This window comes from Chelonoidis abingdonii, chromosome 1 (genome assembly GCF_003597395.2).
Source record: "Chelonoidis abingdonii isolate Lonesome George chromosome 1, CheloAbing_2.0, whole genome shotgun sequence".
NCBI lineage: Eukaryota > Metazoa > Chordata > Testudines > Testudinidae > Chelonoidis > Chelonoidis abingdonii.
Window position 1 is genome coordinate 346,343,331 of NC_133769.1, and position 17,278 is coordinate 346,360,608.

The following is a 17,278-nucleotide window of genomic DNA, read 5'->3' on the forward strand; positions in this document are numbered from 1 at the left end:
TCAGTGGGGAGGTGGAGCCGAGATGCAGCATGGGCAGGCTACCAGGACAGGGTAGCTTCCGTGGGGGGAGGTCTCCCCAGGGCAGGGTTAGCTGCCATGGTGGGGGGGGGCGGGGAGTTCCTCAGGTAGGTTAGCTGCCATGGGGGACAGGGGTCTCCCGGGTTGGGGTTAGTTGCTGTGGGGGCAGGAGGGAGAGAGGTTAGTGTCGTGGTGGGGTGGTAGCTGCTGTGGGGGTGCGCCCCGGGTGGGGGGCTGAGTTAAGCTGCCAATGGGAGGGAGCGGGGTTAGCTGGCGGGGTGCAAGGTGAGAAGTTTCACCATAGGCATAAAGAAACTTCCTCTGCACCGGCCCTGCACAGCTTCAGTGTTGACCTATGGCAATTCTAGGAACTACGTCTGTATTCCCAGCCCAGTGGGTGGGCCTGTAACTTCTTGCTGCCTGTCCCTCCAAAACTGCAGTTCTCAACCAGAAACTCTGGGAGCCCCTGGGGGGCCGTGGGCAGATTTTTTGGGTGGGGGGGAGGGCTGCTCAGCAGAGGCCGTGTTAATCGCTGTGGCCCAGCAGAAAGCTAAAGCCCCACTGCAGGGGGCTTAATGCCAGGGCCCTAGTTGCCACCTTGGGGATAGAGCCAAAGTCTGAGTAACTAGATTCGCGGAGGCCCCGTTGGCATGAGGCCCCAGGCTTGTCTACCCGCAATGCCTGGCCTGGCTTTAATTGCCGAAACCAGTTGTTGTGCACAGTGGGCCATGGAGTTTTTCAGCATGTAACGGTTGCCTCAGAAAGAAAAGGTTGGGACCCGCTGGTCTGGTCAGTGCCCAGGTCACTTCCCCTAGATCATTCCTTTCCTTAAACCAGGATTATATCAATCACAATCTGCCAGGACCTGAAAATTTTTCAAACTGGAACAGGTCTCAAGACGCGGGCTTACGTATGTCCGTAAGGAATGGAAAATCTGCCTTTATAAAGGAGACTCAAGAGCTTGGGCTTGTTTAGCCTGGCCAAAAGAAGGCTCCGGGGGAAATTGCTTGCTCTATATAATATATCGGGGATAACATTAGGGAGGTGGAGAGGAATTATTTAAGTTTAGTGCTCAATGTAGGCACGAGGACGAATGGGTACAACTGATTTTAGGAAGTTTAGATTGAATATAAGACGAAAGGTTTCTTAAACCATTAGGGAGTGAAGTTCTGGAACACCTTCCGACTGGGAGATAGCCGGTGGGGCAAGAAGACTTATCGGTGCTTTAAGCTAAGCTTGATAAGTATACGGAGGGGATGTTATGATGGTGTTAATGTGGCAATTGATTTGGATTATTGGCAGATAGTCTGCTCATGGTCTGTGGAGGGGAAGTTGGATGGGATGCGGAACTGAGTTACTGCAGGAGAATTCCTTTCTTGGGTGCTGGCTGTGAGTCTTGCCCACATGCTCAGGGTTTTAGCGAATCGCCATATTCTGGTGGTCGGAAGTGAATTTCCTCCAGGAGCGGATTGGCAGGGGCCCTGGAGGACTTTCCGCCTCCTCTGCAAGCGGGGCAAGGGGTCCGATTGCTGGTGGTTCCCTGCAGCTTGAGGTCTTCAAATCTCAATTTTGAGGATTTCAATAACTCAGTCATGGGTTCGGGGTTGTTATAAATGTGTATGGGTAGGGTTTTGTGGCCTGCCTTGTGCAGGAGGTCAGACTAGATGATCATATTGGTCCCTTCTGACCTATGAGTCTATGAGTCTATGAAAGGAAATGGCAAGTCCGCTGCTCTGCAACGAGCCAATCGACTGTGAATGAATGTGATTCTAATCAGAGCTGGGCCAAAGCTGCAGCGAGCAGATCCAGCAATTCCTCCCCAACTGGTGGGTGCTGGGATCCAGATTGCATTTTGGGTCAGGCCATGAGAGTGGTACAGGTCAGGGGAAAGGCTGAATCCATTAAAAACTCCCCAAAGGTTTGGGACATTGATTTGGGCTCTGCTTTCGTTATACCTGTTTATTCTCCATAGCACTCGGGAGCTGCATTAAATGTCAGTGGGAGCCACACTGCATACAGTGAAGTGATTCTGCTGCAACCCTGAGGACTGGAGCCTTGTGCTCATACACTGAACAAGCACAGCATGGTTCAGGGCAATGCAGCCTTTCCAAAAACAGTGCCTCAGTACTGGCTTAGAGAGACCCCCTGAAGGAGTGAGAGTTCTGGTTCTGTGTCCAGTCAGTCTTTGGTCTCTTGTTAAGGGGAGCAGCTGTAGGTATGGGGCATTTGGGGATGCTGCACAGCCCATAGGCAGCTCTGGGAAGACTGCTGAAGTTAGAGCAGCCCTGTGGCTGCTTTAACTTACACTAGGAGCTGAGTGAAGAACCTTAGTAGCCAAGAATCCAGAGGGCACATAGGTGGTGAAAAGCCACCTTGCCCACCTTCATCCTAGGTTGTACCTCCTGGCAATGCAGCACAGAATATAGATTGTGCTAGTTTGTTATTCCTCATTGTACAGCAAGTGATGTATGCAAATATGTTTCAGCCAATTGGCTGTTCTCAAATCAACCCCGTTGCCTGTGCCTTCAGCTATTCCCAGTTAGTGTGTGATTGGTCACATACATCACATGATAGGCTTTCTGTGCCCTGACTGGGTGACTGAAACATTATCAGTAGGGGAGGCTCACCTCCCCAGTTGGGCATGAACACTATCTTATTTTTTGCATGTGAACACAGTCAATTGCATGAAGAGCAGGTTTTCCCCTATTCTTGTGTGAGCGAAAGTCTAGCTGCACAAATATTCTCAGAAAAGCAAGGAGGCACAAACATAGCCAAATGGACAGAGACTGCAAAGTAGTGAAAGCTCTCGTCAACGAATTCCCCACTGTCTGATCAGCTCTACACCCATAGCTGCTGCGGGCACAAAGGGGACTGATTCTGATCTCACACGGGTTTTAAAGCAAACTGTATCATTTATAGTAAATTCCATTGGACCAATTCCCCGGTACGCTCTGATTACTTTGCACTGCTCTGGTAGGCCAAGCTGTAAACACAACATAACTGGGCAGCTAGAGAGCTGTTTTGTATCACCAGAGTAGCCCCAAAATCAACCAGAAACCAGCCCATTAACGTTCAGTGGAGTTACTCCTGATTTACCTTGATGCAAATGAGACTTAGGCATTAGGAACTGGACTTAAACGGAAAGCTTATTTCACAGTGATCAACTATATTTTTCTTGACCAGATTGTCTGGGAGCCCAGAGCATATGTGTTTTTTCATTGCAGCTGTAGTATAAAGACATGGGACCTGCCACAAAAAGTTTCCAGTGTAAGATTTGAACAGCTGACCTTCGAGATGGGAGGTTCTGTGCCCCACATCCTTAAAGCTATTTAGGTGCTCAATTCCCTTTGAAATCAATGGGAGTTAGTCGCTAAATACCTTTCAGGATCTGGACCTCTACCACCATTAGCATTCCCTGATCCATTTAGCTGACATGAAGCCAGTGCTTAAGAAAGTTGCAAGATTAAAGGCCTCTCCCTAGTCATCAGCAGTGCAGGGCTGCACAGAGATTTTCCGATGTGGTGAACTCAGGAAGGGACAGACTGAGCTATATTGGAGCTGAAGACATTTTTTCTCCCTGTCCTTTCTTTAATTTGAGAGTGAGAAGTTTGAGAAACTAGCTGAGAGGCTCCTGCTGACATTACAAGTGATGCACAGGCAGCAATTTAGCATGTGGAGTGTAATGATATTTCACTTATGCCGGACCCCTTACTAAAATAGACGGCTGTGCCATTTGCTGAGGACTCTGCTTTGTGTAAGCTGCATGGGTCACCCTGGGAAATGTAGAACAGGCTGGTAACTAAACCCTTTCAGAAATAGTTAGTATGCTCAAGGGACTGTTTCACAGTCAGTCTGGTTAGAAAAGGCCTGTGTCAACTATTAGTTGAGCTCTGACACTGCACAACTAGAGCAAAACTGACAGGAGCAGACTCTGTTTGTCAGACCTGCTTCTTTTGTAATGATAAATGTCCCTGCTCAGGGCCCTTCCCTTAGAACATCAGCTGCTGCTGCTTCCTGAATGCTAATTCTGCCAGACAAGTGGTTGTACATTGACATCTTACATTTGCGGGACTTAGAAATCGCCTCACCTCGCAGGGCAAAATCATCACTACTAATTACATCCAATCTGTAACTGAAAATACAGCAGGAGAGGGCTGGGCAACAAGCCGGCCATTTGCTTGTAGTTTTGAAGCTGGATGCCCATAGCTAGGCACCCACACCCATATTGAAGCACCTAACAAAGTGCCCTGTTTCTCATGGGGCACTGATCTTCCTTTAGGAACGGCTGGAAACTGTTGGGCATTGTGGACTGATGTTCAGTAACTGATAATGATCTTGCATTGATACAACCCCAGTGGCTTTCAAAGCACCTTACAGAATGGCCTCAGGAAAAGTCAAGATCCTGCAAGGTGCTGAGTGCCCCTTCTCGGTTGCTTCTCAACTCCCAGCACTTTCCAGGCCTGGGCCCGAATTCAATACTCTTTGGGCCTGATTCTGATATTATGTACACCCGTGTAGGTCCACTGACTTCAGTGGAGTTACTCCTGGACTTAAACTGGTGCACTGGATTGCTGCATGGGTGGGGGAATGGAGGATTTAACCCTCTGTGCTGGAGAGCCAACGGATCCTCTGGTGACTATGAGCTGTGATATTTATTCATCTAAAGCTGAAGTAGCTGCTATGAAAGAAAATGCTCTAGGGTCTTTCAGTCTTAGTGTCATCTAATTCCTGGCCCACTTGTAGCCTGAGAGTGTGGTGTAGTCTAAGCTAGTTTCACTTGCCTGCTTAAGGGACGGATTACCATTAATACAGAACAGAAATGATGCCAATTGCTCTTCTTGTACTGGGCTTACCCGCAGATGTAATGCCGCTGCTCACTATTCCTCATTTTCCCTCCTTGCTGTCTGATGGAAGTGCTTCCTGGCATAGAAGAGCTGCAATGCAAGTCATTGTAACAGCAGCACTGCATCCTAAATAGCACGTTTTTGCAATGAGAGCCGACTGTATAAAGTGGGAAGGTTCATGGGTTTAAAGCAAGATCCTAGAAGTTCTCTGGTCACCTAGTCTGTTCCCGCCAGGGCCAGCTTGCGTCTTACACTGGCCACTGTCTCCGTCTGCATTTGTCACACTGAGTTTTAAATATCTCAAGCCATGGTGCTTACACCATTTCCTGTGGATTCAAGGAGAGGAAATGACTCAGCACGGTACAATAGAGGCAGATTCTGAAGCTATTTATCAATGAAGCAATTTCTGACATCTTTGTTACAGAGTGAGAACACTTTCCAGAACTAAGATCTGAATGACAGTAGATCTGATTAAATCAAAATATTGAAAGCAAATTGTTACACCCAGGGAGGACTAGCTGGACTCTGAGCTACGGCTTTGTTTTGTAAAAGACGTCTTAATTGGTCATGTTGAGAAGGAACAAGGCACCAAGGAAGCAGCAGAACTGCCAAGCACAGTGAATGGATTATCGCCAACACCACTTCGTCCTTCTGTGTTTCTTTTCACCTGCAGCTTTCCTAGTCAGTATCATTACTCCCATTTACCGGCTGGGGCACTGAGGCTCAGAGAGATGAAGTAATTTGCCCAGTTCACACAGCAGGTCAGTGGCAAAGGTGGGAACAGAGCTGGGGTCTCCTACCTCACAGTCCAATGGTGCTATTTTGGTACCTCAGTGATCCTCCTTATTTGGCTGGCAGCTTGGGAAGCTCCTGTGTTTGTAGGCATTCCAAAATAGGATCAAATCCATTTTGGTCTATAGCTGGACACATCTTTTATACAGCTTTTCCTACACATTTCATTCCATTTTTTCCTGGACTGGTTAGTTTCCTAACATGATCTCAAGCCACTCAGCTAAGTCCTAAATCTTGCTACAAAATCCAGGCTCCAGCTTTTTTTTCTTTTCAAACAACAAATTAGATTCTGCTATGGGCCCAAGGCTGTTACCTAATTTCTTCTTGCTGTTGTTGGCAAAGCCCACCTGCACTAAAAATAGATACAGCTGCTGCATCTTGGAGAGAGTGCTAAGATAGGTGACCCAGCGTGGCACTGAAACCTGTGTTGAGTATGCGGGACATGAGACTGCTGCGATGTGTGAAGGATGCCATCCACGCTGGTATCTATGACATCCCTGTGTATCTTCGGACACGTTAATTCCAGGGTTGTTTTTTTTTAAAAAAAACAGGTGCAGGAGAGCCAGGGAGGAATGTGGCAAGCAGATGGGAAGATACACTTCATGATTTTCATACCTTACATACATGGCGCTCGTCTGGAGTCGTTTCAGGAATTTTTTAATAGATTCATTCAAGAGCATGTGAGAGTCTGCTGAGCAGATCTCAGTTATTAAATGCAAGACATTCACGCATGTGTCACTTTTTTCCCTACCGTTTCTTTCACTTGAGTGAAAAAACTCCAACAAACTGTGCTTCCAAAGGTCTTGATCCTGGCAAGTGTTGGGCACTCTCAAAAATCCATAGAGCCACACAGAATTGCGCCTACCTATGGTCTTTATTACTTACATAGGACATAATGCTGGAAGTGACCTCTTCGGTCATCGAGTCTAGTCTCTAGTTAATGCAGGCAATCCCATTTTATAATCCCATTCATAAATTTAGCATAGATATTGTTACTTTAATTCATAAGGGCCCGGTCCTGAGCTGGTGAAATCAGATGGAGTTTTGTCACCAACTACAATGGGAGCAGAAATCAGGCCTTATCTGTGAAATGAAGAAGTGCCTTCCAACTAGAGAAGATAGAATTAATTCTATCTGATCCCATTCTTCATGCTTGCTGGGTCATGGCTAGGTTCTTTTCCTTTATTTGTTTTTACTCTTCGCATTGCCGGCCTATCTATAAGAGTTTGCCATGTACAAGGAGTCTGTATAGTCTTTGTCTTTCAGATGAGATACAATCAACCTCCTCTCCACCAGTATGCAACGATGTCAATAGTTTAGGGTTATGAAAAAGGGGAAATGATCTGAAGCTAACTGAGCCATCGCTTTCCAGTTTTAGTAACTGGCCTGCAAAAGTACAGAGAATGGTTTAAAAATTCATGGTTTTTTTTTCATAATACATTTCATGCTGGAAAATCAAGGAAGAAATCATTTTATACATTTATTATATACAATATTAAGGCACAAGTTTAAGCAGCAAAGAATAGGAAAATCTTTGGCTGACCAACAATATCAATATTTGCCGCGAGTGATACATAATGTTCTTTATTTCCCCATATATGTACAAACACCCCTCCAGCTGTACACCACTGTACACCAACCATTCTATACAACCAACAACAGTAGAAAATGACAATATTTTACAATCAGTTACCAACATCACCTGGAATGGCTACAGCACAATTTCACAAAGCACAATACAAATCAAGCAGTTGGGAAGAACAGTAGAAATGCAGTTACACTGGTTTGCTGGGGCTAGGTGAACTGATTTACTAACAGGAGTACTTTACACATATTGCCACTAATGCTCTAACTTTGGGTAGAGATCCACTGCCTTCCTTTGCATGAAAAGAAAAATGTCACAAGTTCAACAAACCCAGGAAGAATTACCTTCTATGTTTATTTCAAAAGCTATCTAAATAAACAGTTTTCTGCAGATGACTACAATCCTGAGCAGCATCAATTGTAAACACACCTTTGGGTTTGAAACTGGAGGGATGGATCCCTAAAGAATTGCTGGAAATATATATAAAGAGAGAGGGAGAGCTGTATTCTAAGTGACCAAAAGAAGCAAGGTTATACTGCTAGCAGATATAATTGTGTGAAAACAATACTATCACGCACATTAATAGAACACCATCTTTTCTGGATGACTAGTTGTATATATGTACAGCATTTATTAAATAGTTCTGCCTGAAAGGAAACAGTATAGCTAGCAATAAAATACTGAGCAAACAAAAGGACTACAAAGCTTTTGTGCATCCTTATTCCTTGGGAAAGGTCCAAGGTCCATTTGGTGAAATATTTATCACTAGTAGTTTTATTTTTACTCCCTTTTCTCTGCTGATCCATGCCTGATTAAGGGTGCAATCTTGCCACATCCGCTTACTTGAGCAAGGACTACTGATGTGAATCGAGGTTGTAGGATCAAAACCGTATGGAGGACAGACAGAGGCCGTATGTTGAATGCATATGCTCTTAAAACATTTAAATTAACAAAGTGAGGAAAAAGAATTATTGTTACAATGCATATTAAACTGTGTAACATCTTCCAAAGGGTTTATGCATTTGCTTTGCAAGGTAAAGCTGCTAATACTTAAAAACATTCCCTATTTCTTGGTTTAACAAGTGCAAAAATTAGAGAGGGGGAGATGCTGACATATGAGTATTTATACATGTAGAGAAATATAAGTGCATAGATGTAACAACATTGTTTAGTATAAAAAAAAAGTATCGCTTTGCTATGCACTACTCCATGTGTATCAGACACATGGCTGGCTTGTGGCACCTGCAGGTCTTCAGAGCACAAGTTTTCACTTGGTAAGGCAACTCCCATCTTTTCATATGCTGCGTATTTATATCTCCCTACTGTATGTTCCACTCTGTGCATCTGATGAAGTGGATTTTAGCCCAGGAAAGCTTATGCCCAAATAAATGTGTTAGTCTCTAAAGTGCCACAAGGACTCCTCATTGTTTTTGCTGATACAGACTAACACGGCTACCCCTCTGAAACATGTTTTCAGTGGAAGCAGACTTGAAAGTGGTTGCAGTCTCCACACTCTCGGGGCTGGTAGGAAGAGCTCAGTGTAAGTGTTTGCAAGAGGGTTCCCCACATGACCTGGGGCCAGCCCTGAACACATGAATGCATCTAAACAGGTGACTTTTGTGACAAAGTCAGGCTGGACAGCTGGAAGAGAGAGGTGGAAGGCAGGTAGGTGAGCCCTAGAGTGATAAAGGGCCTTTTCCCTATACGCTGAAAAGGGGTTAACTCAGGTCCACTAGGGACACCTGAAACCTTTAAAAACCCCTCTGCTGCTGAGAGAGGAGAGGGAGAGACTAGCTGCTGCAGGGCTTGTGGCAGCAGGGAGAAAGGACTCCTCCACGGTGGAAGGCTGCTCGCTTCCCTACAGGGGAAGCTACCTAACTGAGTGCCTGTTTAGCGGATGAACTGGCACCCCAGGGCCAAGACCAAGGCCACCCAACCCCAGAAAGAGGGTAGGAAAAGGTATTTCCCCTTTACTGTGTTGTGAATTTGTATCCTTTGGTTTGGTGGAGAACTCCTTGGGCCTTCCCTGAAGCCTAGTAAATCTTGCCAAGTAAATCCCCTAGTGGGAAAATAAACACTATCTGGAGTGGGGCTGATTTACTCCAGCCCTACCTCCACCAGCAGACGAGCAAGTGCTGAGCCCTGTGAGGTGGAAGAGGTGCCTGCACACACTTTGAATCTTTGACCATCAGTACTGCAAAATCACCCTCACCCCCATCTCAAGGCCATATTCATTCCTAACTTCAACAGGAAAAGAGAATCCAAAGATTTGGAAAGATTTTTTTTTTTTAAAAAGGGTGAGGAGCAACATCTATCCACCAGCATTTGGAATACAAGAAGCAAAGTTCTGTGTGAGTGTTAGGTTTCATGCCGAGGTGTGTCCCCTTAATTACAGCCACACCTTACACCAATGAAAGGTACATTTTAAAATGAGGAATGTTTCATCTTGGGAGAAAACAAGTGGAGAAGAGAGATGGCAGCTCAGCAGTAAACAACCAAATCATTAACAACGATGCAGTTAAACTCTTAGAGCCAAGTTCTGCACTCCTGAAGTGACTCCAATCCCATTAACTTGAGGGAGTCTGGGGTGAACAAGAAATGTAGGATCAGGCCAGGGGGTGGGGGGATGGTTTCTCCTGGGGAGATTTTTTTGGGTTAATAACACTAAGCACTTATTTATATAGCACTTTGCATCATCGAAGCACCGCACAAACACCAACCTTCTCCACCGCCCTGGTAGGAAGGAAAGGATTCCTATCCCCGTTTTACAGCTGGGGTCGCTCAAACACACAAGGCCTGATGCTACATGGCACTTCTCCCATTTTAGGTCAGTGACGCTGTTTGTAAAACTGGAGTAGCACAGTGATGAATCAGGCCTAGAGAGACTGACTGACTTGCCCAAGGACACACAGCAAAACAGTGGCTGAGCCAAGATTAGCGCATGGGGAGTTTCTAGGATCCCAGTTATTAGACTTTGGGGGGACATTTTCAAAACTTGGGCTCTGTCCAGAAGCCATTTATTTTTTAGTTTGAACAAATCTCCAGCCGTGTTTGAGTGGAAAAAGAAAGAATTATTGCGCCCTTTCTTTGAGCAGCCCCACAACCAAAGTGATGAAAAGGTGCATTCCAGCACTAATAGCCCCTGTTGAGGAACTCTGCAGCCATAGTCCTGTTCCATGAAAACGTGTTTTGATTTAACCAAATTCTGGCTGAATCATGGAGGATGAAATTCACCCCTGTGCAGAGAGCCAGGACAAGGATCTTTTTACATAGAACAGGTACCACTTTTGTCCCATTTAAGCCTTATTGGGAGGGTTTAAGTGGGGCATAGGTCTTGTGTAGGCTCCTCTGCATAGGGGGGTGAATGTAACTTCTAAGGAATGATCATTTAGACAGCAATGGTGATGCATGTGTAAATATACAAACTCACCACCAAAATATCCCTCAGGGACCCTAACCTGGTGAACTTAGAAATGTTAAATCTTCCACCGCTCAACACACATGCACGTGTGTCATAATCAAAATTCGAGCCCAGTCCTGTAACCTCGACTCGTGTGAGGAATGACTACTTATATAAGGGCTGGTCCCTTTAAGACAGTGGTTCTCAGACTTTTGTACTGCTGACTCCTTTCACATAGAAAGCCTCCGAGTGTGACCCCCCCCTTATAAATTAAAAACACTTTAAATTATTTAACACCATTATAAATGCTGGAGGCAAAGTGGGGTTTGGGGTGGAGGCTGACAGCTTGCAACCCGCCGTGTAGAACCCGGTGACCCCCTGAGGGATTTCTACTCCCAGTTTGAGAACCCCTGTTTTAAGAGAAGGAAAAACGGATTAGGAGAATTTCCGTGCATGTTCAGAAACATCCTCTCTCATTTACACAACCAGGCTGTCTTTTAAAATGAATGTAAACATCCCAGACAGGCAGCTATGAAGTGCTGTAGAAATCTTACCAACAAACTGATGCATGCTATGCATTTGGGTGAATTAACTGCAGTGCCATGTGCTGTGGAAATCCATTTTTAAGCGAGGAGGTTTATTATTTTTCATACTAAGTGTATTGACTACTTTATTGTTATTATTTAATATACATCCAAGGGCCTGATTCTGATCTCAATTGCAAGTAATAAACCTGGATGAATTAGGCTGAAATCAGTCAAGGATCTCCACATTCCTCTCAAACTGTAGTGACCCTGGCCTGAAACTCTGCCTGCCAGTACATGTTCAAATTCACCCTCAGTTACAACTGGAGGGTACAATTTGCCCCACTGACAATGCTGAAGCAGTTTCGACAGATACTGCAAAATACTATACTAAGTATTTTGATTAATACTATTAAGTATTTTAATAAGCCAGAGAATACATCTACAGTGGCACCATGTTGTTCCCTTTGAGGTGCTGAGCATCCTGAATGCCCATTGTCTCCAAGCCCTCACGAGTAAAAACTTTTAGCGCTTGAATGTATGTACAATTTGCTGCTTACACAGCTTTGTGTGTGTGTTTTACGCATTAGAGCTGAGGGAATACGCTCAACAGTTCCCCCTGAATAGTTACCAAAATTGTAAAAGAGATTGCTTTGATAGGGTTTATGCCCCTTTTACACGCATCTTCTATGCAAATTCTAGCAAAGAAATGCTCATGGCAACAATGAATTTTGAGCAAATTTAGAATTTGCAAAACATGAGTATTTGCTTTGGAAACCTGATCCCAAGAGTAGCACCCATCCAATCAGGAAAGACCTATATATCCAATCAAAACAAACCAACCTGGTTTGAAACAAATATTTAAAACAAACTGCTTTGTGCACAATCTACAGACCAAGAATTTTTCGCTAAAATAATCTGGTAAACAATTATGAATAATGACTTCATTTGAGAAAAGTTTAAACGCCTCCTGGACAATTCACAAACTCCTGCTGACTTCAACAGAGCCAGGATTTCAGTCTCCGTCTTGGTTGTAGCTAGAGAGTAACACAGAACAGCATTATAGAACACTGTTGTAAATGGTAAAAAGATACCTTTTCGCTACAATAGAAAATGCAGTTCCTATTTCCTTTACTATCTCTTTGTGAATCCATGTTTCTTTATCACCTTCTGTTGTCAGAATATTCCGGCCATTCATGTGCACCTTCAGCATCCTTCATTTCATGCTTATGTCTCTTTCTTTTCCCTCTGTAATTCAAAGTCTTATTCATCTCAGCCTCTAGGCTCCTTCCAGACTCAGTCTTGCTCAGACTTTCTTCAAACTTGTATATTTAGTTTTTAAGATTTGCACAACATTGGCCTCCCTGGACTTGACTGTATCTGCACAAAATCCTGAGGAAGGTCACACTTTCCTCAGATGAGGACTTCCATCATGTCGGCATCAGGAAATTCAGGCTTGTGGACCAAACTGCTTACTCGGCCTTTGCTATCCGACAGCTTCCCATGGCTGGGGGAGTTCTCTGTGACAGTGAGGAGAGAAATCCAGATTCATCAAGAAGTCTAAAACTAATGCAAAATATTTTTTGGGGAAAATCTCTAACTATACTTTTTTTTTTTAACATTTAAGGCCAAATTCATCCCTGGAGTAGTGATGTCAGAGATTGCTCCTCTGGGATTTGCCAGGATGCAACAATTCCTCAGTCACTTATGCCCTCTGGGACAGAATTCTTATTTTTATGTTTCAGTTTTGCGATTTGAAAATATAATTCCTTCCACTTGCAACATCTGAATTTCTCTGTGGTAAACTGGATTTGCACCAAGAAGGGCTGGGGTGTATTCCATAGTAGAACCTGATCCTGAATTCCTGGTGCACCAAAGGAATCCCACTGAGATGAGTAGGTTAATTAGCATGCAAAGAATGTAGGATTGGACACAGTGTGATTTAAAAGCAGCCAAGTCCTGTGGCACCTTATAGACTAACAGATGTATTCGAGCATGAGCTTTCGTGGGTCAATATCGACTTTGTCGGATGCACCCAACGAAGTGGGTATTCACCCACGAAAGCTCATGCTCCAATACGTCTGTTAGTCTATAAGGTGCCACGGGACTCTTTGCTGTTTTTACAGATCCAGATTCACACGGCTACCCCTCTGACAGTGTGATTTAAGGGACACAGTGAAGATAAAAATGACACTTAACAATGTTTCTTCCCCTGTCTTGCTAATAAACACAATAAATGCCTAACTAGGTACTGAAACTGCCATAGCACCATAAGAATCCTCAGATTCTTAAAGCAGGAAGAACCTTTTAGATCATTAAAGCACAGAGAAGTTTAAGGGATTAATTCATTGTTAATTGAAAAGGGGCTTGAACTAAACCCTAGAGCTGAATTTTGGAAAACATACTGGCCAAGATTTTCAGGACACTTGTGACTGTGGACACCTTGTAGAGGCCTGATTTTTAGAAAGTGGGTGGCTCAGCTTCGGCCCCTTTAAGGTGTCTCAATTTGGGCACCAAAATCCCAGTGTTCACTGTATCTGAAAAATGTCAACATGCTGTAGGCTTTACCATTACTTGAGGAAGCTTCTCAGTGCAGCTGCTCTGGATCTATAGTGATATAACTGAGTGCAGAATCCCTAAATATTTTTAAAGTTGTTTTTATTCTTTTTCTTTATCTGCGATAACAGTTCTAGTCATACAGCATTTTGAAAAATTAGTCCAAGATACTATTGTAATCCACGTATTTGATCTGTCTATTGCCCACGTCACAAGAGTATCTAAAGGCTGAAAACACAATTCTACATCTGTCTTATTTCCCTTCCTGAAGCCTAAATTTAGGGTTTAAATTACTTGACTGCACCTCTTTCAACTGACAGCAATGGGTTTGTTTTCATGGGGAATAAAGTATCGTGTAGGAAATAGTCTTTTTTTTAAATAATGTTTTTAAAACAAATGTCTCCTGTAACTAGGGCTGTATGGAAACAGTCCCCATCCGTCAAAAAATATTTCTAAATCAAATGTCCCTTGTTTTCACACAAAAGTAAACCATTCTGTGCGTTTGGCTCACTTTTCCCACAAGTTTTCATAAAAATATGAAGCAAATGGCTGCTTCCGCCCAAAATAGTGTAAACTGGGAAAATTCTCCAAAAAAAATGTTTGTCTGGATGTGGGAACAAATGCGGAATGTGTCCAAGATGAGAAATATTGTGACCAGTCCCAGGCTGGAATGTCACTTTTTGCACCACAAATAACTACGTGTTGAAATTTCCCCTTTCAGTAAATTAATGGAACTTGATGAAAACTGGTTAAAAAAAACCCTAAATTCTGCCTAGAAAAGTCTGCAAGGCCAAAGCGGGTGGTTTTGCACACATCTCTCTCTTAAATTTGATTTAAAAAATGCTTTTGATTTTCTTGAGAATAATAACCAACAAGAATTTGTCTATCTGCCTTAGAAGTACTTATATCTATCTAGCCATTTCTCTATACTTATATTTGTCTCAGGCACCTATATAGCACGAGTCACCATAATGTCAATGCACTGATTGTACCATGAAGGTTGGAATCACTTACCCAGTTTATCTCTAGCGCCTCTGGGTCCTGTGTGTCTCAGGGCAGGGCTGTTCAAAGGGGTGGTGCTTAGCCTTCCCCTGCCTGGGAAAGAGGCAGTGTTTGGCCAGAAAAGCTCAGAGCTTTTGTCAGTCTGAGTGCTGCTGTCTTTGCTGCCTGTTTTAGCATGGAAGGCGCTGACTGGCAAGGAGGAGGCTGCACAGGACAAAGAGGGAGGTAGGGGAGGCAGTGCAGGGATTGATGAATGGTCGTGATGATCCTTCCCTAACAGCAACCCTAGAAACACAATAACGATCATGTTAGTAAAATCAGAGATGGAGAGGCTCTGCTAGATCCCTCAGCCCAGCCTCCTCCCAGGGCAGGATTGTTTTCCAGGGCTTTGGTGCAGGATAATTTTAAATATATCCACTAATGAGGTGTCCACTACTCACCTGGGGAGGCTCCACCTGAGAGATAGCCTCCTAGATCTCACTATCAGGAAGATTTTCCTCAGTCAGCTTAAAAGGTCCCTTCTCTTGAGTCCAGGATAAAACCCCCAGGAGGGGAAAGAGGGCTCAGGAATGGTGTGAGATTCACCTCAGGGATGAGGAATTTGGAGACTCAGCACATACTCAGTAGTGTGCTGGCACCACTGTGGTGCCACCCAACTTCCCCTTCCTCCCATGGTTCTCAAAGGAGCACAGCTGACTGGTTAAGAGTAAAGTGCGCCTCATACAGCAATTGTCATGCACCTCTTTCATCTCTCCCTAGAGCCATGGAGGCCCAATCTTGCAGAGTTGGGATAGAGGAGCTTCTGCAGGCTACCCGGCAGGGGAGGAGCATACAATAAAGATTCTATTGCCAATCTTTCACTCTCCCACTCTCAAATCCATGCATATTTGCTTCCCGCAGCCTATACGAGCAGATAAAAGCACCAGACCCTTCCTCTGATCCCATCGCCACTCATTATATTTGGCATTGTTCTTCCTCTTCTTTGGTGTTCATGTTGTTCCCATGACACTCTCAGAAACTATTTCCTCCAGGTGTACAGATAGTCATTTTTACCTCTTCTGATACATCAGTCCTTTCAGAACAACTGCTCTTCTCTGAATCCCCTCTTGTTTGCCTACATTGTTCTGACATCGAACCACTGAACGCAGCATTCTGAAATTGCTATCTCAGCAGTGCCATGCAGAGAGGGGCTATCACTGGACTGTAATGCCTTTTTGCACACAGCCCAAAATGGCATGCCTTCTTTTTTTCCTGCCATATTACATTGAAAATTCCTGTCCAAGGTGCTGTCTGCTCTCTAGTTTAATGCAACTTTTCCTAGCCTAGAGTAGGATTTATTCCCATTAAATGTGCATACACTGCCTGCATTCCGCTGGGTATGATTGTCAGGCGAGTACAGCTGTGCCTGAACACACAGGGTGGTGGCTCAAACTGTTTGTGGAAGGTGGCCAATCACACTTTCAAAGCTGCCCCTCAAAGTCTTATTCTGGCCACAGACAGATTTTACTTGTTAAGCTGTCCTCTCTCTGAAACCATTTGCACTGCCAATGCCTAGCTCAAATTGGAGCTCACCTATGCTTCCTTTCCAGGTCTTCTCCTCCTTCTTTTCTTCAGCTATCTGATTGCCGGTGAGAGAGGTCTGGCGGGAATGTGCACCCATTGCTGCAGCGATGGATGGGACAGATCGAGCAGGCCGTAAACTTGTGTTGTCTGTTTTCCCAGCATCCTTCCGCAAACGCTGCTGAAGGACCTTGATCATGGCATCTTTCTCAATTATTTTCGCATGCAGATTCTTTATCCTGCCAAAATACGAAGGTTCTGCTTACAAAGACGAAAAATAACTTCTAGATCACAGCTATTCCACTGCTGTCTTTTCAGAACTGTTTCCTGTAGTACATTCTCTGCTGCTTTACCTCTTCCAGTTTTAAGCAACTCAAACAATTAAATTTCCACCATTTCCTTTGAGGGCAATTGCACAGCTTAACTAGGCAATATTTCCTGCTATTCAGCCAATGGTGAGGACTTTTCATAAGATTAAATAAATAAATAGATTTAAATTAAGCGGGTCCATTGATATTACTTCAATAAGCTAGCAAAAATAATCTGAAAAATAGTCCTAAAGATGCTGTGGACTGATGGGATCACTCAGATACATAAAGGAGCAATTTTCTTTGCCCCACAATACTTCTGGGATAAACCCTGAGTTCTTTACTGTGGCAGACTGCCACTGAGGAGTTTTGCCTGAATCACAGTTGACTAATTAAAACTGAGTAAAGACCGCAGGAGTTGGTCCTATAAAAGACTGAAATAAAGATTTTAATAATTAAATTATTTTGCCCAAATCTCTGAGGGCCCATAACAACTGCCACTGAAATAAATGAAAAAAACTTTCACTGCCTTGAGTGAGCATTGGATTGGGACTTTAGTTTCTGTTGAAAGCCGTGGAAATAACTAATGGTCTGTGTTTTCCAACTTACTGGAGGACCCAACAGCTTTCTTCTATAGACCCTGAAAGTGTTTTAAGATAATAAAGAACCAATTATTTGAGAACAGGCTG

The 17,278-nt window shown here is 44.0% G+C and overlaps 1 protein-coding gene across 1 annotated transcript in view; it reads right to left on the reverse strand.

Annotated features, from left to right (window-relative positions):
• Positions 1-11,416: 11,416 nt before the first annotated feature.
• The window catches only part of AMOTL1 (angiomotin like 1), a 138,934-nt gene continuing 133,072 nt past the window's right edge, over positions 11,417-17,278 (reverse strand). The window contains exons 10-12 of the mRNA XM_075066575.1: positions 16,294-16,520; positions 14,734-15,006; positions 11,417-12,683 (exon numbers count right to left, since the gene is read on the reverse strand). Of these exons, the coding sequence (XP_074922676.1) occupies positions 12,577-12,683; positions 14,734-15,006; positions 16,294-16,520 (607 nt within the window). The 3' untranslated portion in view covers positions 11,417-12,576. The remainder of the gene's footprint in view (positions 12,684-14,733; positions 15,007-16,293; positions 16,521-17,278) is intronic.